Source organism: Xenopus tropicalis, chromosome 4 (genome assembly GCF_000004195.4).
Source record: "Xenopus tropicalis strain Nigerian chromosome 4, UCB_Xtro_10.0, whole genome shotgun sequence".
Classification (NCBI taxonomy): domain Eukaryota; kingdom Metazoa; phylum Chordata; class Amphibia; order Anura; family Pipidae; genus Xenopus; species Xenopus tropicalis.
Genome location: NC_030680.2, coordinates 124,099,269 through 124,123,825, shown reverse-complemented (window position 1 = coordinate 124,123,825; position 24,557 = coordinate 124,099,269). Strand labels below are relative to the sequence as shown.

Genomic DNA, 24,557 nt, shown 5'->3' with positions numbered 1-24,557 from the left:
GTTGCCCATAGCAACCAATCAGCAATTAGAATGGAATGGTCACCAAGAAAATATGGAATGGTCAAGCTAGAAAACAAAAGCAAAGATCTGATTGTTTGCTATGGGCAACATCTCCGGAGTACTAATATTGAATAAGTATAATGCAGAAATAGGGAATGGCACAATACTTCTAGCCCTACATGAATATAACAATTCTCAAAGAAATTATTTCTGTAATAAGGCCCCTTAGGTTTCAGTATAGGTAATATAAAAATGTACACGCTTCGCTGTTAGTAACTGTTCACTGTAACTTTCTCTTTATTTCTTGTATATGAACTTTTTCAAATATTGGTTATCCTATCTGCCCCAACTTGTGTTATACACATACATTTAAAAAATTTAAAACACAGATTTTAATATTTTTATTTTAACATAGATCATGTAACAATATAAAATACAAACATCATTTTCTGCAGCCTTTGGTTCAACCAAAACTATTATTTTATAAAAATCTCTTAAAAACAATCAAATAAAAAAACATGCAAATGAATAGTCATATATATATTTATATAGGGATCCACCAAATTCATGAATTCAGCTAAATTCCAGCATGCTTTTCAAGATTTGGATTTGACATTATGCTTTCAGACCATTTCAGACCAGCTAAATCTGACATTGAGTGACTTAACAACTGAAGGAGACATATTTCTGTATTTATATGATCCTATAATGGTGTTTGTGATCAATTTGCATATACACCAGGTAGTTAGGGCTCACATTTGGTTCAGAATTTGTCAGTACTTTGTATAGCATAGGATATTTAGCCAAATTCAGATATAATGGATATGGTACATCCCCACTTTTTATATAAAAAAGTTACATTAGAAACACGAGTTTAAATATTATTACTCTTGATGTGAATAAGAAGATCTAGTGATAAAAGTAAATATATGTAATATCACAATACAGTTATATTGGTAGAAAGTTTGATATTTTTCCTACACACTATTGCAAAAGACCAGTCTCTGTCCCTCCAGAAATTTGATTTTCTGAATTATTCCATGAAACTGGCTTGTGACCAAATGACCAAGAAGTGTATGTATATATGTATGTTAGTGATATGGAGCATGGCAGAGTCACTTAAGTTCAGTTTCTATGGTTGCTGTTTTTGTCACGACTACAACCATAGACAATGCTGATCATTTACTGATAATTGTCTCTACGTGTGTTTTAGCAGAGGCAATTCTCAGTATTGTATATGGAAGGATATTTTCTTGCAATTAGTAGCTGTGACAAGTAGCTGCTACTTCTTCCATTGGGTGAATAGTCTCTGCAATTTTTAAAAATCCTATTGCGGCTACTAATAGGCAAGCTAAAAGTTGCAGTGACTTGTACAGTGTGGTCATTTTGAACGCGGCAACTGGATTTTTAATCACGATGATCGGAGATTTTAAAAATCGTGGTGACTAAAGCTGGCCATACACGGGCAGATCTGCTCGCTTGGCGATGTCGGCAAGCGAGCGGATCTTCACCCGATATCCCCACCTACGGGTGGGCGATATCGGGTAGCAAGTGCCTTAAAAAAAAAAAATCCGCCCTGGGGCCAAATGATCGGATTACATTTGCGGCCATGGGGCAGTCGGTTCGGGGACCGCATCAAGGAGCCGATGCGGTCCCCGATCCGACTGGATTTTCTAACCTGGCCGATCGACATCTGGCCAATTTCAGGCCAGATATCGGTCAGCCAGCCTGCTCGTTTCTGCCCCTACACGGGCAGATAAGCTGCCGAGTCGGTCCAAGGGACCGATATCGGCAGCTTCTGTCGGCCCGTGTATGGGGGCCTCAATTGCCCTGTCTGTCTTTGCCTTTACTCTGACTGAAAGACTCATATCCCAAACATTATTGATAATGCTAAGCACAGTATACACAGGCCCACTTGATCTTTTGCTACCAGTTCACAGTTTGTGTGGGCACGATTGTAAAGATTTAAGATCAAAGCTGTTCAAGTTTAATTTGTATGTTTTTACATAAGTGCTCAGTAAGTAATCAAACAACTGTCAGCGTACAGTGCACATACTGTATGGTATAGTAAAATGAAAAAGCTACAGAACTGTTAGGAAATATTGTTAAAGATGTTGTTAAAACTATCTACTGTTATTTTTGGTTGTTTATAGAGATATTGATATAGGTAAGGGGCATTTGTTTAGGATTATAGAAAAGATTATAGAAGGACCAAAATAGTTATGCTTACGTTATACAACTCCCTTCCATATATAAATTAACTTTTCAAACATCTCTCGACATCTGGAGATTCTAGGACCTGCCAGTGTATAACATTTTGGCATGCACAACTTCAATCCCATGTAATTAAAGGAGCAGGAAAGGTAAAAATCACTGGGGGGGTGCCAAATGTTACCCAGCTTTTTTACTCTACTATGCTTGTGCTGGCCCCGGGATTCAGTAGGAAGGAAGAGGAAACACTCGCTCGCAGTTACCCCGAGCTGGTTCACTTTTCTCCCAGGGTAAAAGGTAAGCAATTACAATCACTGGCGGGTGCCTAACATTTGGCACCCCCCAGTGATTTTTACCTTTCCTTCTCCTTTAATTGCTTGCTACTTTTTTAGACACCCTTTATTTATTGTGTCTTAGTGTATAAACACACACACACAGACACGTGTGTGTATATATATATATATATATATATATATATATATTTATATGCACATATGCATATTGAAATTAATGTTGTTTACTGCTAGGCAACAGGATTTGTATCAACTATTCAACTCAATACCAGGTTATGTAAAATGTTGCAAAACAAAAGACTTAAACAATGTTTATTCTATACTAACTATATAATGAATATATTTTACAAATCTTGTTGACTATGTCACTTAAGACATTTCTTTAATCTGATGATAATGTTATCTACAACATTTATGTTTTCTTAGAATGACTTGCTTCCTTATTTATTTATATTTTAAGTGCACTCCTGTGGCCCTGACATGTACTGAGGGGCTTGGGGCTGAGCTGTTAAAATCAGGACTGCCCTGCGAAAATTGGAACAGTTGGAAGGTATGCACTGGTATATATATATATTTATTAGTCAGCAATAAGAACAGCACTAGCCTGCCCAAGGTGGAAAAAGTTGCATTTGCAGTAACATATAATATACCAGTGCAATGACTCACAGGTGCAGATTAATTAAAATGTAAGAATAGAGGTCACCACAGAAAGCTCACCCACTTTCTATTAATTCCTATGGGATTTAAGAGGCGTATTAGGTGTATTTTAGGTGTATTTTATATTAATTTAGGCTGCATTTATAAATACACTTATAAAAATCCCATAGGAATAAATAGAGAGTTGGTGAGTTTTTACTACGCTTTACATTTTATATATTGTGTATCTTGTAGAGATTCATTCTTGCAAAAGCAGCAACCAATGTGGGCATACAGGAACTCAAGGGTCTCCACAGGGGCCAAGAAGTTTCAAAGTAAAAAAGATTTTATTCAGAGCTACATTAAAACATGAGACATCTCATAAAACCCTACGTGTTTCGTGCCCGAGTTTCATTCTTGGCCTTTGTTTCAATTATGATTATTACTGATATCTCAAAGCTTTGAAAATCTCAATACTACAGAGGCTGAGGCTGTAGCCATTTCTGTGAGGAATTTGATGGTTTAAGTGAGAAATGAAGATTTTTTTTTTAGTGGGCTATATCTATTTAAAATATGAGCCTGATGGCAGTGTTTTCAGACAGGTAAAACTGTTTGGATACTTTCCTAATATAACTGGGTTTCCTTCCATTCTGATCTCATCCATGTGGGACCGAACGTAATGTGTGTCATTAGATTTGCAGAATGTATCATCTGTTATAGAAGATATGCCATTTTGCTGAAAGAGAAAATGAAACATGTTTTATCAGCTAAAAGAACAAGGCACTTACATTCTTATTATTGCAGAGAAATAGCAAGTAAGGAAGTATGAATCATTTAAACAGGAGACTATTAGAAAGGGTATTCCTATATTTCAGAGCATGGGTATATTTTCACTTAGCCTCCCCAAACATGCCTGACACTTCAGAAAAAAAGAAATAGAAAATATCTCTGCTACTTTGTGCAAAGTCTGTATCCATGTGGGGGGGGGGGGGGTTGCTACAGCCAGCCGATTGTGTGGTACAGTTACTACGTGTCTGCTTACTTCAAACATCCGTGAGAACAGGTCAGCTATCTCATCTCATGTCTGCTAGAGCTTCCATGCTTCCGATTGGCTGAAGGCTGAAGATTGAACCTCACTCTAGCCAATCACAACTGTGGGGAATTAGATTGTCTGGAGGGTGAATTTTAAACCTCCCTCCAGGAAATCCAACTTCCTCTCCCTTTTTGAGGTCCTATACTCTATGGGAAAAGCAAGCTGTACCAGATGGGAAAGAAAATACTTAACCTGTGGTCAGCAATGTTTAAGCCAGACCCCCCATGATGGTTTTGACACCTGTGACTACAGCTACCTAATTATTACTATCGGCACCCCCACCATCTTGAAACACCTTGTGCACTAGCAGGTCAGTAAGCAGGGATTTTGTTTTTGTGAAAATAGAACATAACAGGGGAGAAGAAACATGGGGGGACAGATAGGAAAAATGAAAACAGTGTTAGACAGAAGAGAAAGAAATGGGATCAGAGAAAGTTCAAGAGAACGGGAGAAGAAATTTTGGTATTCAAATAATTGTAAAGAATATGGAATAGAGAGTAGTGGATTGCTGAAAGGCAGATGATACAAAGGCAGATGTGGGGGCAGCAGGAAAAAATGTAAGAACAAATAATAAGAGTTTATGGGATGTGAAGAACAAATAAGATAAGCACGAAAAATACCATATAAATGGTATACGTAGTGTAGCTATTGTGCTTGAGTGAAAATGGGCGTGTGCCCTCTTTTAGCCTCCCCAAAAGAAAAATCACCCTCCACCTATTTTTCAAAGTTTTCTAGATATTGGGTATCCATACTTGAAAAAATATGGTTATCCATGCCTTTCGGTGGTCACCACTCCAATATACATGTTCACACAGATAACATATACATTCCACTTAGCCTCCCGCATATAGTTAAGGAAACACATTCATTCAGAATAGTTTCCAAAATACAAAGCAGTGTTTAAGAGACAGAGGTGCCTCCATCTCCCTAAAACATAGATGTCTGCAGTTTAGGGTGATAGCCTCTAGGTTGTACAATAATCATTTTTAAAAGGTGTGTCTTAAATATGCTCCATTCTTTGTCCGGAATGTTTACCATAGACAGGTGTTGACAACTACATTATAAGGTAAAGATGGTTCAAGATAACTTAAAATCTCTTCAGATTCCTTTTAGCAACTATATTTGCAATTTAACTGGGCCATACCCAGTTGCTTTTTCTGTTAGAGTAAAATCAAGATCACAATAATTGTCTCTTCCATAGGCATTTTTTTCTGTCTAGATTTGCCTGTGTATTAATTATGCTGATGTGTGTTATTATAATGTTTAATTTCTGTTACAAATCTTAGCTGTTTTGAGTTTACAAGTTTACAAACCTGTAGGTGAAGGATTCTTAAACTCTCTGGTAGGTTCTGTGGTACACTTTCAAGCTGATTGTTAGCCAAGTAAAGGTAGGCTAAACTGGTAAGTTTCTGAGGGAAACAAGTTCAACAGATAACATATACATTATTGGTTATAAAGCAATTCTAGCAACTGATAAAATTCAAGGGTAAATTATATTTTAAAATATTAATTAACAGACACATTGGTTAGGTAAAACCAGTAGCACAATTTGTGCATGATTTACAGATGATAATATGCACTTGCTTTGGCAAATTTCATGCATGTTGCAATGCAAGTTATTTTGTGGGCTCCTGCTTTTTACAGAAACACTGTATTGTGTTTTTGCACCCAGCAAAATTTAAATTTATAAAGTCGTGATTTTGAAAGACAAATCAGTAGGAGGGGAAGAAACACATTTTCCCCTCTTGCTGATCTGCAGTTAAATATTATATGAAAGGCTACTTGAACACTTATAGATATGGGGATAGCCATAAATTCTGTAGGTAATGACACAAAGAGAAGCATAATTGAGGTTTGGGAAGAGAACAAACTACTAAAAGTTTTATATTTTAATTATCTAGGGTAAGTACCTTGAATGCATTGGCTTTGATTCCTTTACTCTTGATTTGGTTATCATTTGCATTGAATACTGTTAATTTTGTTGGTAAAGCTGGAATTCTTGTAATTTTGTTTTCAGCAAGGTTGAGCTGTTCCAGTAGAGGTAACTTATCAAAAGCCTTGTCATCAATTTCTTCTATCAAATTTCCAGTTAGGTCAATCCTTCTTAAGGTGGCTAATAATGTAAACATAAAAGGTGAATTAGTAATCTTGTATCAGACGATCATTTTGCGTATTCATATTTTATTGTCAGGCAGAAGTTTGAGGCTTATGTTGTGTTGTGGGTTATGCATCCACTTAAACATAAATGGTAAAGAAGGATAAAGGGTGTGGTTCCATTTATAGGTTAACAATATAAGTATGGTATGGGATCCATACCATACTTTTAAGTTCCAAAAGCGATCTCCTATAGAGTCTGTTTTAATAAAATAATTAAAATTTTTAAAAATGATTTAACTTTTTCTCTGTAATAATAAAACAGTACCTTGTACTTGATCCCAACTAAGATAGAATTAATCCTTATTGGAGACAAAACAATCCTATTGGGTTTATTTAATGTTTGAATAATCTTTTAGCAGATGTATGATCCTTTGGGCTTGAACAGTCATAAAGGAAACCCTGAGTGAGCTATGGAACTCATTCGGTTTCCTTTATGATCATATATCTACCCCTAAATGTATGGAGATCCAAATAACAGAATAACCCCTTATCCAGAAAACCCCAGGTCCCGAGCATTCTGTATAACAGGTCCCATACCTGTATCTTAATATTTTTTATTTTGAACACAAGAAAAAAAAAATTCTGATATCTTTTGTTTTATCACTTATATTCTCTTTTGGGGATTTTATGATTTCACATACAAAAACAGCACTGCATACTATAGCTGCAGACCAGTAACTGTGTTATTTAAGTTATGAGAATAAGCGTGCAAGGCACTGCCACTAAATTGTTACTTACGAAAGTCAGAAAAGTCTTTTGCTGTGATTTTCTTGATTTTGTTAAAGCGTGCATAAAGATACGCTGTCTCCTTAGGCAAAGGTGGCACTTCCTCTATTTCTGTTTCTTCACAATAAACTGACCCACTCAAACATACACAAAGTAGGCATGTAGGTAAATCTGTAACAGTGAATTACAAAATAAAACTGATTTAGTTCATGTGGTTTTTTTAAGAAATACATATTATGTAGGCAAAAATAAATGAAAGGGTTACTAAAAAGCCACTTTATTATTGTAAATGCATTTTAAGGTTTCTCAGTATTGTTAGTATTCTGGGTATACTCATAACAATGTCTTTGAATGGACACCAATCAGTGTAGTGGTCACTCTAAAGTTGCACCATATTCCATGTTGATCATATCAACAACTCTACAAAAATGTAAACATATAAGGGCTCATATACATCCACTAGTGCAGTTGCGCATAAAACCACATTCATTAAAGGAACTTGTATCAAAATGTTCTTCTTGGACTTCCATAGAGTTGCAATTGGCTCTGCTTCCATTATGAATTGAGTGCCGACTGCGCCTATTGTCATAGGGGAACCCTGGAGCTACTGAAGAATATCTTGCCACTATTTCAAGAAGCTCTACTTTCTAATTTTTGTTATAATATTACAAGCAAGGTCCATAGAGTTTGCATTAGCCTGTCTTGCTGTCTTTAATCCAACCTGAGTGTGGTCATTTTGAGCAACCTCAACAAATTCTAGTGGCAGAGAAGAGTTACATTTTCCACAGTTACAGGTTGTGCTGGAGGCTTTTATTTGGGGTATTCCTGATCATGCAACTGATTTAGATATGTATTTACTTTTTAGTAGAAAGAAAGCCATTGGCAAGTTACAGCTTGCTGTGGGTATCCTAAATGTCTTTGGTTGCTTTCATAAAATTAAGCTAGATTCATTGCTTTCCTGTTTCCTATAACCACTTAATGGTTATTTTTGTTTCACACCCCAAGGCCCCACACCGCATTGGACCCAGCAGACAGGTTCAGGATGTGCATACATTTAGTTTTCAATACATCATCAGCCAAATACGTGTCTATAAAAATAATATACAAATGTTGTAAAAGGTTTAGGGGAAGGCAACAAGGTTACATATCTGTATCAGGGTGCATCTGAGTAGTTAAATCTATGCGCTGTCATAAGTCTTTAGAGGAGCAAGGGCATGCGTACACATGTACAGTCACACACACACATTTGTGAATGTACATCATGGAAACAAATAGTATAATAGATGTTTTGTACATTGTTTACATACATATACATTACATCTTTGGTGGTCAGTAACTCTATATATATAATATACAATCTTTATTGCAATTGTGAAATATTATTTTCAGATGAAAGAGAAAGGTAAATGTATCACTTTCACTTTCTTACCTGCATCCTCTACTTTGGCAGCAGTTCTGTTACTGCCAGCTCTTTCTTGATCTCGTTTAAACCTATCTTTAGATAACAATGTAAGCCCATTTCTCTGTTAGGAAAAAATGGCGTTTAGTTCAAATCCAATAAAAATTTACATGAATTGTACGAATATACAGTTTAATGCAAAATAATTTGTCTTATTACAAAATCTCAAAACTAAACCTCCTTATCATGAACATAGAAAACATAAAACTTTATTCAACATAAGGCCGTTAAATATTTCTTATGTTGAACATAAACACCAAAGAATGTTTTTTATTGAAAATAATTTTGATTAACTTTTTTGCTAATTCTAAAAATTGGCAAGAACATGGAACACTATATTTTTACTCTTTATCTTTGTGGAAGGAGGAATGAGTATCCCCTGTGTTGCCCCTTGCAGCTGTAGTTGGTAGAATATCTAGGCAGTATAGAAGTGTTCATCCCTATTCTCAGACTAAGGGCAATGTCACATTTTATTGCCCATGGTGAAATTATACTTCCTATGGGAATCATTGCTAGTTAAACATTTCAATTGCATGATCACGCAAACATGCAGAAGACGGCATTTTAATGCGATTATTCAAATGAAGTGTTTATCACCGTGATTCCCATTCACCACGATAAATCCCAGGAGGCGGCCCTTAATTCTTAAAATGGCAATTTTCTTTTTAAGATTAGCCAATGGCACATAATACTAAAAGAATATATTTTTTTGATGAAAACATTTAACTCCAGTATACGATCCACACAGATGCAGGATGATTCGACAGTTCTTTATTACAGCACAGGTTGAACATGCACATCCCATTCAGGTTGCAGAGCAGTTATTACTATATAGTTATTATATATCCGGACACATCTCGGGCATACATACAATCCAGTCCCTCAACCACATTTCCCCAACTTGTCACAGACCAGCTTAGCCCTCAGGAAGTTCCAGTCCTAGCAGTCCGGTACCCTCCTAGTACCCCTCTGCCCTACCCTGGCATTGCATTTTCCTGCACTATCTCTCAGTTCCTGACTGTGGCTTAGCCATGGCTCTTAAGCCCCTACCTCCTCGTTGGGGTACATGCTACCCATACTTGGTTGCCTGACTACCTGGAGTACCTAGCACTCCTTACACGGGAGACCCTTCCTGTCTAACTCTTTACCGAAAAGAACCCTGACTTTGGTGTCACACCTTTTTATACTTCTCCACCACACTGCCCTCTGATGGTTGGTGGTGCGAACTACACTTAATTGTTCTTAATAGTTTTTAACATAACTCTAGTGGCCATTTAAAGGAAAACATACACTCACAACACTACACACAATTAACCCTTTTCCACCCTGTTACAAACAGTTTATTTAGATGAAGCAGTATTTTACAAATGAGATGTTTTATGCAATATATTTTTATAGAGATCTACTTTGTTTGGGGGTATAGTTTATTTGTCCCACACTCCTGTGTAATTGGGTTTTAGAGGCTTGAAAGTATTTGTTACCACCTATATGTAGTTCATTTAGAAACTGTTTTAAGGGGAAATAAAAATAGCAAGTTGTGTGTAAAATCACATTTTTGCAAATGTTTAGCGTTGTTTGCAAAGGCAAAATTGTTCACAATGGGACTTTTTAGTCCCATTGTGAACATTTTTCAGTTATAATGACCTATATTACATTCTTCCAAAAGTCTTAATTGTACCTTAGAGTAAACAGTGCACAGAGGTCATTTTACAGACAAAAGATTTAACCCTTGCATTTATATTAAAGGAGAAATGTTGGATAAATGGAAAAACCAAATTTTGTAGGCAGTTATCAGTAATATATGGTGCTGGTTTCACTGGTCTAAAATTGAATACTGTTTGCAAAAATGGCCCCTTTATTGGAGCTCCCTATAGATCCTCTCAGGTCTCTGTCAGTGTTTCAGATGAAGGGTGGGTGTGTCCTAACAGTCCCTGCAGTTGTACAAACAAAGACAGGCTTCAGTGACCTATCAGGTCAGCCTAGCTGCTGATTGGTTCCTATCCTACAGTGCAGTGTGCTGAGTGCCGCCACCCCCCTGCACATCCAGAGAATTCAGCCAGCAGAAAGTGGAACAGATGGGTGGGACTAGTATGGTTTTGGGGGAATTTCTCAATAAATCAGTCCGAAACACAACCATAAATTCTGTTGTGCAATGGGTATGTATGGCCTGGCGTCCTGTGTATTGTGTTAAAATTCATGACATTCTTTAAGTGAAATATGTTAAAGGAATATAGGACACCTGATCAGCAGTGTTACTAAATTACGTGCCTTGGGGCTTTAATGCTTTATTTTTTCAGGACAAAATGCTATTTCCTTTTTGCTGATAGTTTAACTGCCTCACTCAGGAATGCAACCCAGTCCTGCAATTGACATTCTAGCATATTTTCCAGAGGCCCAATATAAGAAGTATTTATTTTGGAGTTGGTTTTTCATTTCACAAATGTTACATTTTCTCACATTTTGTAATGGTAGGATCATTAAATACGTTTCTAAAACAATATTTGGTAAATATTTAGAAGAAGTTTGAGAGTTTAGTTTTGTCTTTTTACAAATAGGAAATTGTTAGATCATATGATGGGTTCTAGGATTGTGTAAAACTCTGATGCACCCTTTTACTCGGACTTCAGTGACAAAACTTAAAGTTGTGGTTCACCTTTAAATTAACTTTAATGTGTTATAGAATTTCCTAGAAACTTTGCACTTGGTCTTCTTGTTCTGCCTCTTTCCTGCTTTCAAATAGCACTATACCTTTTTATTACTCATCTTTGTATTCAGACCCTCTCCTGTTCATCTCCAAGCCTTTCATTCACACCACTGCCTGGCTGATAGGGTAAATTAGACCCTAGCAAACATATAGAAATACCACACTTTACTGCTAAAAATAAAGCTGAATTACCAAAAAAATATACATAAAAAATCAAAACCAATTGAATATCGTCTTAAAATATAACAGCCTACATCACACAACACAAAGTTAATTGAAAGGTGAACTAATCTTTAATTGAAAAGTTGATTTCACCTCCAGTCAAAGGTTTCTCAGCAATGTGGACTGTGGCACATAGACAATTTTGAACACCACTACTTGGTAGCAGGAATGACAATGCTTGCAATGTCACCCTGTTTATTTTAGTTGAACCACCACAAGAAAAGTAAATAATATAAATAACATTGCATGATACTTTCTTTGTGAAGACCTTTTGTTGATTGAGGGTTTGCTTAAGGTTCACTATAATTTTAATGAACTGTTTACAGTTTAAAGAATTAAAGGGGAAGGAAAGGTCAAGTCACTGGGCACCTCCCTTACCTTAAACCCCAGGTTGATGCTCCTGTTAGAAGAAAAATGCATCAACCCGGGGTAGCTGCAAATGAGCAATCCTCTTCCTTCTCTCATGGATCTTCGGCATCTGGGTGCTGGCGCATGTGAAGCAGAGCGAAAAGGCTGACTTTTTTTTTGTTAAAGTTCTGCTTATTACTCTACTGCGCATGTGCAAGCAACACAAAGACAGATGAAGGAAGAGGATCTTTCTCTTGCAGCTACCCTGGGCTTGGGGGTTTTTCTCCTAACGGGCACCATCCCAGGGTATAAGATAAGAGATTACAATCATGGGGGGGTGTATAACATTTTGGCACCTTCCATTGATTGTACCTTTCTTTCTCCTTTAACATGGTGTTCTGGGAGTCAGTGTTCCACCTCTGAGCCAACAACCTACTGGCATGATCCCTGCTTTTTCATATATAATCTTGCTCCACAGGAACAAATGTAATGTGATGGAACCCTCTGAATTGGTCCCTCATGATTAGAAGTGGGTGTGGGGAGAGAGCCAAGGACATCCCCTTCCTTTTGTTTGTACCCACCATTGTAGAACAAAATCCTTTACTCATGCATGGGTAATAAAACAGTCAAAGTATGCAGCGTAGTCTCAAGGGAATTTATGACTGCACTTTTGATGGTTATGAGCATACATTTTGGCCTCTTATAATATAATATAATATGCCCCTAAGAGTGTAACCTGAGTTTTGGGGTTTGACACTTCGATTATGCCATTATGGCAGCAACATAAGCAGAAATTTAAAAAAAAAAACATGTGCATCATGAAATATTTGTATGAAGAGAATTTAAGTGAATCCCCTATTTGTATAAATGATGTGCCATAAAGACCTTAACATACTGGGTTACAGGACCATTGCCAGAATAATGGTGGCTTCTAGCCGCACAGTGATTTGTACTGTTTGAACTATTTGTACTGCTTTACTAAGTTTTAATTCAGGAAAACATAACTTCATTGCATTACACTGACAAAAGACATATGTTGAGAAATTTAAATGAGCAACACCAATCTCCCAAGATCTCCCAAGATAGTGATACGATGCAACTGTTTGTGGACAGCTTGACTGTTGTGATCTATTGCCCATTAGTTCATACCGTAATACTGGTAGATCACTATGTTTGGGCCTTTGAGGGGCCCTGGGTTTAATGTAATCACTGTTTTATTAGGGAAATAGGGTTTAGGCTTAGGGCTACCACCTGCTCGGTTTTGACCCGGACAGTTCGGTTTTTGGGAGGGCTGACTGGGTCAAAACTGCCCGCCCAGTTTTCCAAATTAGAAAAAAAGGCAGGACTCTATTAGAGTAGCAATCAGCCAATCACGCACCCTGCCCCATGAAGTCACCACCTACTGTCTGGGGTCCAAGAAGGTGGCACAACCCTATTTAGGCTTTATATTTGAAAATATAATATATGAGAAAGGATCAGTTTTTCTAGCACTGAACTATATTCTAAAGGGGGTCACAGATTAGTGAAGCTTTGCAGGGCTGGGGTCCTAGGTTTGATTGCAGCCAGGGCACAACACATTGGGGCAGAGATGTAAAGTGGGGATGAGGGTTGTTTATAGTCTTACCGATATCCACTTCACATCAAGAAAATCCCTAAAGTCTTGATACAGATAAGAAATACATTTGCTATGGCATAGTAAGTTAAATGTTCTAAATTTCCAAAATGAAAATATTATAATGAAATTCAAATTAGTTCCTTCCATGTAACATTTACAGCAGAAACTAGACACTATACTGTATATTTATTACTTACTTCAGTTGTCTGTGCCATCTTCTGTAAGTTTAGTTGAAATAGTTTTCCCTCGACAATGTAATCTTCATGGTGAGATATGGTTTGTTGGGGCACAGAAGGTGCTGACAATATGAAAGGCAGCAGCAGGAGCAGGGTACAGCAAACAGGTAATGGCTGCATTGTAAGTCTTCTTGTAGCAAAGCCTGGATTGCAGGCTGCTCTACTTCTAAAAATGTTTTCTTGGTGAAATCCTTGCTGGATGCCTGTAAGAGAACTGCGTGTCATAACAATGGTAAGAGCCTGCCTTACTTGCTGGCAGGGTCTCCAGACTTAAAATATTTGGTAGATAATTTTTAACTCTTTAGGAGTATTCTAAGGTTTAAAGAGTAAAAGCTGAAACTTAAACATGAAATAGCACTAATGGTGGCTTTTGTACTTAACATATGGTATTTATTTTGTGTAACACTGGAGCCGTGGGAGGTTTGTAGCTGAAGTTCATTTTGTCTGACAAATTCAAACAATTTGGGTTTGTGTCAGACATATTTTTTCCATGTTAATACAACCATAGATCATTGCATTTAGCTTTTGTAACCACCTTAAATGAAAATAAATACAGGAACCTACCTTATGTGACAGTGGATGTTTCCTTTGGCTTATTTTGTGCCTTTCACAAAAGCCTGAAGTAACTGTGGAGATCAACACAACTGTGAATATTTTCTAGGAGGAGAATTTGAATAGCTAGAAGAATTTGCCATAGCATAAGGAAGGTTGGTCCAGCCTTTTCCCTCAGGGTAAGCGATTATATCTGTCAGTAGGGGCTGCTCACACGCTCGTGAAAGCTTTTTAGCATTAAGCTTTGAGTGGTTCTTACATAGACAAGATGGCTTGCAGAGTGAAATAATTAACTTTAGGTTATTTCATACCATTCAGCCCTTTTTTCTAGTAAAATAAGTGGATTGCTGCTTTCTTTAACACTGAAAGGGTTACTGACTAATAGCCTAAATGTGCCAAATACTTTCTGGCCTTTCTTCAAATAGTGCTGAGGCGCCAATGCAGCTGTTCTGCTGTTCAAGGCAAACATAAAATCTATAAGATACACAGTCAGGTAAAATGTTTAAACCATATGTTCTGCATACTTATAATTTTGTGTTTAGGTAATTTTTTTTTTATCATTCTTTTCTGTATTATGAACTATAAGGCTACTAAAAGACTTACCCTTACACTTAGATTGTAAGCTGTATGTGACAGGTGCCTCCTTCCTATTGTGTTTCTTAAACCACATGGCACTTAATCTCTGTATATTTGTACTTATTTATTTAATTAATCCTTTTCTTTGAAAATAGAGTCATACGTACATTTATTATATGGTGCACACATGTGACCCCTTTAAAAGCACGGTTCACCTTAAAAATATGCAGGCTACCTAGACCCTTAATGGGTATACATAAAGTAATTTCTTGATAGAGAAGAACTTGACAGCAAGAAACAGCAATATACTTTTGTGTTGTAATAAAAGGGGTGAGAAAAAAAACCTATAAACCAAAGAAGAATAGTAGTTGCAAGGACAGGCTGACCAAGCTGATAATTACACTGGAGATCAGGTAATAAATGAGGTTATGATCACTGAATACATATACAAAGAAGGCCATTGCATAAATGCTTGTTCAATAACAGGTTAGTATTTAAGATTAGAAGAAAGGTTTTTATATTACAATATATAAAGATATTTGTGCTGTAACAATTGTATTGTTCTGCTAAAGTCGTTTTGCTGGAAAATACAATCATTTTCAAAAATAGTTGGATGCCTTTCTAGCAAGTAATCTTTTTTTGGTCTAGTTGTCATTTGAGAGCAAGAAAAGGCACTTTCTCTTCTATTGGAAAATAATCATTTTAGATTTTTTCTCTTTTACTTTTCTCTAGTTCGGCTGGAAGCTATGTGGTAATTATTTAAAAGAAAAGTTGGACTTGAAGGAGTTTCCAGCATACTGGCCTTTGCTTGGGGCACATTTGGGGTTTGCAGAGGAAGAGCTGCAGTAAAGGGCCCCTTTGGCATGTTGGTCACTGGAACACACCGGAGGCTTACGTACACAGGGTCGGACTGGGCCGCCGGGACACCGGGAAAAATCCCGGTGGGCCCCGGCGGCCCAGACCCAACCCTTGTCGGTGCTCCCCCTCCCGACCACTCCTCCGCTGACGCATCAAATTTACGCGCTCGGAGGAGGACGTCGGGAGGGGGGTTAGGGGGGCCCCTGCGGGGGGGGGTTAGGGGACGTGCCTGGTTTGGGGCACCTGCAGGGCCCCTGGGACAGGAGTCCTTGTGGACCCTTCACCCCCCAGTCCGACCCTGGACGTACAGGTCTTCTTTTGGTTTGAATGTCTTGCAGATTTGACCTGTTAAACATCCTTATTTTTAAACCAGCAAACCAGACCTATACCTACCTGTCTCAGCTACAGAGGGACACTAAGGACAAATGGGTTGTTGTGAGAGCATGACAAGGGCAGGTCACCTAGGGAATTTTTAGAATGCCTGCCTGTGCTTGTAAGTTTATGGCACTGGGCCGCTCTGAAGATTTTTTTTGCAGGGGGGGTTTGGCGTCTACTGCATTTCCCTATAGATACTATCCTGCCTTAATAGGGAGACTTGGAAGCTCTGTATTAGGGTATACGAGGAGCAGGAAGCTTACAGAAATAAATTCAACCCTTTAGTTTATGCCTGTTTTTAATAAAAATTGGCACCTTTAGCTGAAAGGGTGCAAAGACATGTATGCAGATGGGATTTTATTTCAGAAGTCTTAGCAGGGATAGCATTATAGTTAGGTAATGTATTTTTGGCAGATGCAACTGGAAACTCACATAAAGTACACTAAACCTTTCTACCATGAAAAGTAACTAACTATTTTTTTGCCAGCTTATATTGTGTTCCATTAGCAAGTATCTTTATATATTAATATAAGATTATTGCATGTGTTTTTTAATGAGCAAACATGTAGGTTTACCTATAATATTTATGCTGTACTATATTGTCAAGATTTAGTTACCACAGATGAATAATAAGATAAAAAGCTTGTTACAGGCATAGGATATATTATTCAGAATGCTTGGGATTTGGGTTTTTTTTGAATAGGGTGTCTTTTTGTGATTTTGATCTCCATACTTTAAGATAAAAATTATTTAAGCATTAAATAAACCCAGCAGGATTGTTTTGCCATCAATATTGATTCATTGATCAAGCACAAGGTTTTGATATTACAAAAAAAAGGAAATTATTTTTAAAAATTAGGATGATTTGCTTAAAATGGACTCTATGGGAGATGGCCTTTGTATCTTTCTGGATACCAATTCAGTTGCAGTAGTACCAAGGAGCGATGCTCGGGTTGTAAGGATCAATGCATAATTGTTGATATAGTGCTTACATTTATATAAGCACTTAAATGAGATTTTTTGATAACTAAAGAGTTCCCACAGGCCTGTTCCAACAAGCATTCTTAATGAATAGATACCTCAAAAACAAATGTGTTATTTGGGAAGTTTCAATACATTGAACACATCAGACCACTACATATACAGTACATCTACCGACTCCAACATCATCTAGTTGGAAATATTTTTTATGGTACAAAATCTGGCAGTGGCTACCAGCCTCATGACATAACTGGCAGCGTGCATTGCTGTGATGTATTCTTTACTACAAATTGTGAATAATCTAGCAACAAAAGAACCAGAAAATATACGAAAGATCCACTGTATTAAATAAGGTTTATCACCCCTTTTTATTATAATGCTTAATGGTTAAAATGCAGTGTTTGGGATGGACTCTACTGTACCTTTCAGGTATAATATTGGATGTTTAATCCAACTGAGCTTGCATACACTTTCTGGTTCTTTTAAAGTTTTGGGTACTGGCTGGAGGCCCAGCACTTTGTTAATCTCCTGGTAAGAGGCCCTGTGCAGTGTGCCAGGTTATTATGCATTGCTATGAAACAGCAGCACAGCTGTGCCCTAGATCTAATGCCAGACTAGTGTATTGTCTGAGATTCTACAGATCACATCAGGAAATATGAATGCTCTACATGCTCAAATTTCACTGTGCAGCCCCAATCTAGATAAAATGGTTGAATGCTTGAACTTGCACAGCACTTTCAGCTTCATGAGGAGACATAAGATTTAGAAAAAGTCATGAGCATGCAGTAAATCAACATAATAAAATCCCTGCTCCTGTGGAGCTAATTTCCCTTTCACATTCGTACAACATACACACAATATGTTCAGTTTCATCAGGAGCCAAGTTACCTTGTTTTTGGTGTTTGATAGGAATCTGAAGGACCCCTGGGCCTGCTCTTAATGGCAGCAATGGAAACCACTGAATAACTGTTCTGCTGTGCCTTTTTCTTCATCAACAAAGTTTAAACCTGTGTTGTTTTATACTGTACATTAAAGAAGAACATGAAGATAGTATGGCTAAACAGGGTGGGGTGTGACAAGATTTATAGGTAGCATGGTGGAAAACTGTCCATACACATAGCCATATTGATTGCTGACTTGGCCTCTCCAGATTGAGTTGGTAGCTTATTGGGCTCTGTGTAATGGTGAACCCAAATCATATCTTGATGAGGACTGGCCAGGTCGAATCGGCATGGTAAATACCTTGCCAAGACTACACTTCATATATTGCAGTTCTCTACCAATGGGCCTGCATGGCCAAAATAGGTGAATATCCACTCATTTGCCCACCTTGATCTGTTCTTGTATGGTCAGCCTAAGAGTGATGGAAAAAGGACATGCAAAATGTATAGAACAGAGGACTTAAATCAGAAGCATATGTTCAGCTGGAGTTATAGAGAGGAATTACCCAGTAGGGAGATAGATATTTAAATTTCAAAAGTAAAATTACTTTGGATTGCTGTACAGGGTAGGACTGGTTTGCCAGAGTACCAAAAAATTGTGAAGCTTGAACCTAGCAGGCCTTGGCTAACAGCCCAGTGTTCAACTTTGCTGTTTCCAGGGTTCCACCTGCTTCCTGCAGAAATTCCAAACTGACCTGTCAGTGTAAAGAACAAGACTAAAAGGACAAGCATTCTCTCCAAGGAATGCATCTGCTATGCCACTGGTTCTACTTAGATCTCCATAGGGATACTAAAGTATATTTATTGGTATGCTTTGCTTACAGTATGTATAGAATGTGTGGTCACTGGTTTACATTTCTACCTTGCAGTGGCTTGCAAATTTTATTCTAACCAGGGGGGACACTATCTACTTGGAGTATGTTTTTTTCTCTATGTTTCCTGTGGGTCCTGATGGAATTGGCCATATTGTGTTTGTGTTTCTAGTAGAGAAATGAGACAGTAAGCTCTGCTTCATCAGGGAATAATTTGAATGATGAACAACCTCTGTAACACAGTGGATAATATGTCAGGCCAAAGGGGACAGGTATTTTCTACATGGAATGCCTTTCCTGTGCTGCCAGTTCTGTCTTAGATCCACATATGCAATAAAGTGTGGCATTCTGCACTTCCTGGGATGTTGGTAGTGGCAAATACTGGTTTTACTACTAGCCATGAGGGAAAATATTTGGTATTATGCACCAGAATAATAAATTCAATAGTATTCACTTTTGTTCGTAAATTAACTCTATAGTCCATGGAAAACTGGATCTGTCATTCACACTGTACTGTTACTGAGTTGATCATTTTATTGTCTGAAATCTATTTTGTATTGCACACCCAAGCCAACATGTCTGACATTTACAATTGTCCATGACTGCAAGAGTTTAGCCTGCTGGAGTATAAGACCAGTAAGTAATGTTGGGCAGGGTGGCTATAAGCAATTCTTAGTTTGTTACTAGTTTGGTAGTAATGCAGACATGATTCCTAACATTAGTAGGAAAGTGTCAGTACCTTTTAAATTACAAACCTAAAAGTACAAGTTGTTTGGATTTATTTTTATAGACTGCAATGTGTTCAGACTGACAAGTCTTCAGACATCTGACTCGCAGATGTTTCACATTTGAAATGTGCTGACAAACAATTTAAAACAAGGGGTTTACTATGTAAAACATGCAAATTCATTGCATTATAAAAGAGCTGAGCTGTTACATTTCCTGTATTTTAAGCTTTTGTCCAGGAAAAATGTACAGCTTAATTAAAACAGCAAGGACAAAATGACCATTTTTAAGGACAAAGTAAAACTTGTATCCAGACATTAAACAGGGGCACAAGGTCCTTCAGACATTTCTGTTCAGCTGTCTACAAATGTCACAAAACAAACAGTCTAAAAAGTAGTAGCAAAAAAAGTATGTTTATTATAACTGTATATATTGTTCCTGTTACAGATCACTGGAAAGAACTTGCCATGTAGAGACATTTACGCCATTATAACTTTTTTCTTTGCTTGAATATTGGCCTTGAAGATTGGAATGCATATCCTTGATTGGAGGGTTAGATTTGCTTAGAGGTTTACAATTCTTGGAAAAGCTTAAAGCACTGGCATAAGGAAATACAGTGGCAAAAGCTCCAGGGGAGATTAAGCTGTCCTTTTATAAGCTAGGAACAGTAAAGTAAGTTACTGAATTAGTTTTATTTATTATGCTTCATTTCTGTAGTACGATAGGCCATTGTAAGCATTGCTCTTAGGCAATAGCATTTGTAAAAAGATATAGGCTTCTAGATGTATAAAAATATAAAAAAATATATATATTTTCCTTAATAAACAGACATATATGAGAAGCATATTTTTTTTAATTCACAAAAATACAACTGATTTCTAAAGTCTCCTGAACATGCCAATACCAAATATATTTAGTTTTATGAAGACTTCTATAGGTCAAAAATGCCCAGCAATACACTACCACACTTCCAAAGCACTGCTTCAGAAATCTGCTTCTTTAGATTTCAAAGCTAAAAATTCTACTTATTCTTCAGTAGTTTTACCTCAGAAAACCATACCTTTTTGTAAAGAACACATTCTGACAAAAAATGGGTAACTATATCTTTCTACTCCAAACTGCCAAGCTGCAAAACTTTCCTAATTTTAGCTGTTTCTATCATTTCTGAAAATTGACTAAAAATATTGCAGTTTACCACATTTATCTCACAAGCTGTACCATACAAAGATTAATCATATGATGAGCAATATGGATAGATATACCAAAGTATGTAACCAAACGGAAATAGTGCATATAAATTTCCTCAGCTGCCATCTCAGCTTCTGCAAATAAAGCCTCCTTTCTGTTTATTATGTACAAAAGACCCCCTAACTGTCCCACAAACCATGTATTTTTGAAAAGTACACATTCTGACAAACCCAACATGGGCAAAGGCATAATTCTACAACAAAATTTAGAAATTTGCCGCATTTATCTTACACAATTTGTTAAATACAGAGGCAGATCGCCCTACATTTGAACATTAGAGGTCCACAAAACAGTTTGATGCCCAATATGCATAGATTTTGCAAAGTATGTGGTATGTACAGACCCCAAATAAAAATTAGAATTTTCTCAGCTGCTCACTCAGCTTCTTCAAAGTTCCATGCGGCATATTATGTGTTGTTAGACCCCTAACGCTACAAAGACCAGCGGCAGATTTCTGCCATCCGTAGGCCGGCTTCCACCACCGCCCTCCTCCCGAAGGATTGTGCACATCATTCGTTCCTGCATCCGGAGCACAGGGGACAGGGGGCTCGGAGATTCCGATAACAGTTAAAATCTCCGCTTCGCATGTGAGCAAACTTCAGGTTTGGCTGGGCGGCATGCCGCCTGTGCTGCCATATTTCTACGCCAAACTGCAAAATTTGAGGGTTTTATGACATTTCTGAAAAATTGCCCAAAAATTTTTCAGTTTGCCACATTTTTCAAATACAGTTTCTTACATACAAAGGCAAATCACAATAAATCATAATAAAACATGATGCCCAATATGTATCGATTTACCAAAGTATGTGGTCGGGCGGGACCCCAAATGAAGTGTATATTGCTGTCTGCGTATTATGTTTTAAGACCCCTAACTGTACAAAGAACCCCAGTTTTAGAAATTAAAGATTCTGACATTCCAACATGGGTAAAGATGTTCTACAAAGCTTTTCTAAAAACATGCAGTGAACAATAAAGATAAAAATGCAATAAAACCACAAAAATTGTAATCAGTGGTCAAAATACTTCATCCAGTAGTCACGCTGCAAACTATTCAGTTTTTAGGTGAAAAACAAAAGACAAAATTGTAAACTTCTAAATGTTGTGTGACTGTGTGTATATGTGTATGTAAGCATGCAGATATGTGCAAAAGTAAGCAAAAATAGCCCCCTTTCCAAATAAACTCCTAAGAGCTTACTTTTAATAAATAAGTGTGTAAAAAAGGTGTATTTTGTAGCAGGAGGGCCACTGGCAGCGATGGAGGGTCCTTGGGCGCAATGGAGGGAGTAGAAAGTGAGTGGGTGGTAGGAGGAAGGAGTAGAGAGCCCCTTTGGCTCTCTCTGCCATTGCTAAGAGAAATTTCTAACTTAATAATAATTCTAAATCTTATTTTTATCATGTTAGTCGAGCAAAGCAAACTTTACTTACGCTATATAAATTATTTCCTATCATATATTCTTATTTCTTTTGCTATTTGGGTTGCTATGCTTTGTAATGTGAAATACCAGTGGGTGCAAAGTGATGACATAACTGTGGCAGGGCAATGACATGAAGGGGTAAACCAAGGACACAAAGGGGTGGATCAGTGTCGTGAAGAGTCGGAAAAAAAAAACAGCAAGCTTAAACAGGAATTGAAGCGGTTCTGGGATTGAGCAATAGGGTATTACAGATTTACTGGAAAGTACATTGCCATTATATTTGTAACACCAGTGTCAGGATCAGCCGGGATTCGAACACCACTTGGGGTGTTCCTGACGGCATGCATTTGCCTCTTTAGCCACTGCAGGCATTTTGGGCTCTGTCTGTTTCTTCTCTTGTCTCCTACTTTCTGTCTGCTCCCTTTCCTCCGCCCACCTCATTAACCTCATGTGTTTTCCATCTCCTAATCTTCACCCTTTGTAAGCCTTTCCCTGACCATTGCCCCTTGCTTGGTCATTAATTGTTTCTCGTGACCCTGCCTCTGTGTTCCCTGTTCCTGTGTCTATTCTTGTTCTCGCTGGTTCCAAGCTCCAGTTCCGTGTCCTGATCCTGCCTTCTGCCTTGTTCCTGAGCCCTTCCTAGTTCTGCCTTGATTTCCCGGTTTTGACCTTGGCCTGTCCTTGACTTCGCTTGACTGCCGCTTGCCCTGACCTTTTGGCTGTTTGGATTCTGCCTCTGCCTGCCGTGTTATATATATGCAATGTGTATTTCCATTGTGTGCACTGTTACGTCTCTAGTATTAAAGTTCTTCATTATCATCATGGCCTCTGACACCAATTCTGTGATCTATGGTTACACTCCGGGTTACCCAGTCTTCAGGCTCCCACCTTCCTCGTACTCCATGGCGTCTCCTCAGGGAGATCATGACAACCAGCCCCAAGGCAACTTTATTTGATATCCACTATTGGAGCATACAGGCAGGTGCCATTTAGTAGAAACTGTTATTAAGGCAAGCTTTGCATCATACTGAAATCTCATGTATGCGCCAGTATGGAGGACCTCATGCACATGTACAGGCTTCACAGTTATATACAGTGAGGAGCTAAGGGACATGTGAGGAGTGCAGTGACATCGAAGAAGTGCAAAAGTAAAAGTAATTGCCATGCCTCAGCATAGAGGCAGGGAAGTTAAAATATGATTGACAGCTGAGATTTGTCAATGAGATCATATTATATATGGAAAATGGAAAATTGTTTCAAAATATCAATATCAAAATCATACTAAAAGTTAATTTTAAGGTGAGCAACTCCTTATATACTATATATAAAGTATAAATAAATAATTATAATTTTTAAAAATTATTTCATTTTTCTCTGTAATAATAGAACAGTACCTTGTACTTGATCCTAACTCAGATATAATTAATCCTTATTAAAAGCAAAACACTCCTGCTTAGTTTATTTCACGTTTAAATAATCTTTCAGTAGACTTAAGGTATGGAGATCCATATTACGTAAGATCCTTTATCCAGAAAAGAACAGGTCCCTAGCATCCTGGATAATGGGTCCCATACCTGTACACTGATATATTTTAAAGCAAATGTCAGTTGAATGGAAGGGTACTACCTATGTTAGATGTTGTTCTCTCAGACAGTAATCTTTTGGGAATAGTTAGTTTTGCATTCCTAAACAATCCCCATCTGACAGCACAAGTTTTTCTCATAGGCAGCTTGCTTTCCATTCAATTTAAATTGATGACTAGAAACTCATGACTGCATTTTTCCAAGGATTTTACCATTTGCAACATAACTAGCTATGGAAATCCTACAAAAATTAATTGCCAGTCCAATACACTGATTGATCACTCCTCCTGCTCATAACTGATGTTTGTCACTGGAGCTGAAGCAACCCTTTCCTTACTGCTCTAAACCATCCATGCAGTTAGCCATGGACTTTAATGGCAACTGCCCATACCTGGTGCACTCTTACCTTCCAGTTTGTGCCTGTATGTTACCCAACCACTTAGATTGTAAGCTCTACAGGGCAGGGACCTCCTTCCTACTGTGTCTCATACCACATGGCACTTATATATATATATTTATTATATCACTTGTCCTCCCCGTGTGTAATTTTTTATTCTGTAAGATTGTACAGCGCTGCGTATCCTTGTTGCGCTTTATAAATAAAAAGTTACAGATACATTTAGTAGCCCTATGGCTGTGGCCAGATGGCAAAAGCTTTGCATGCATTGTATTAACTTTTAGGAAAAATATGATGTCTGAATACAGTTTCTAGTGTGAGGTACTTCATAGTTACCAGGAAATAGATTCCTCCATTTCAGCATAAAAAGTTGCACCATTTTTATCCCCTGAA

At 37.6% G+C, this 24,557-nt stretch overlaps 2 protein-coding genes across 2 annotated transcripts in view; one reads left to right on the top strand and one right to left on the bottom strand.

Annotated features, from left to right (window-relative positions):
* cenpp (centromere protein P) overlaps nt 1–24,557 on the top strand; it is a 139,662-nt gene that overhangs the window by 19,781 nt on the left and 95,324 nt on the right. The window lies entirely within an intron of this gene.
* Nucleotides 2,424–14,446, bottom strand: ogn (osteoglycin). Its single transcript, XM_002934227.5, has 7 exons — nt 14,265–14,446; nt 13,662–13,903; nt 8,546–8,639; nt 7,129–7,287; nt 6,144–6,346; nt 5,547–5,642; nt 2,424–3,876 (listed from the first exon to the last, which is right to left on the bottom strand). Exons 2-7 carry the CDS (start codon nt 13,818–13,820, stop codon nt 3,703–3,705), a joined length of 885 nt encoding a protein of 294 aa, XP_002934273.1. The 5' UTR covers nt 13,821–13,903; nt 14,265–14,446; the 3' UTR covers nt 2,424–3,702.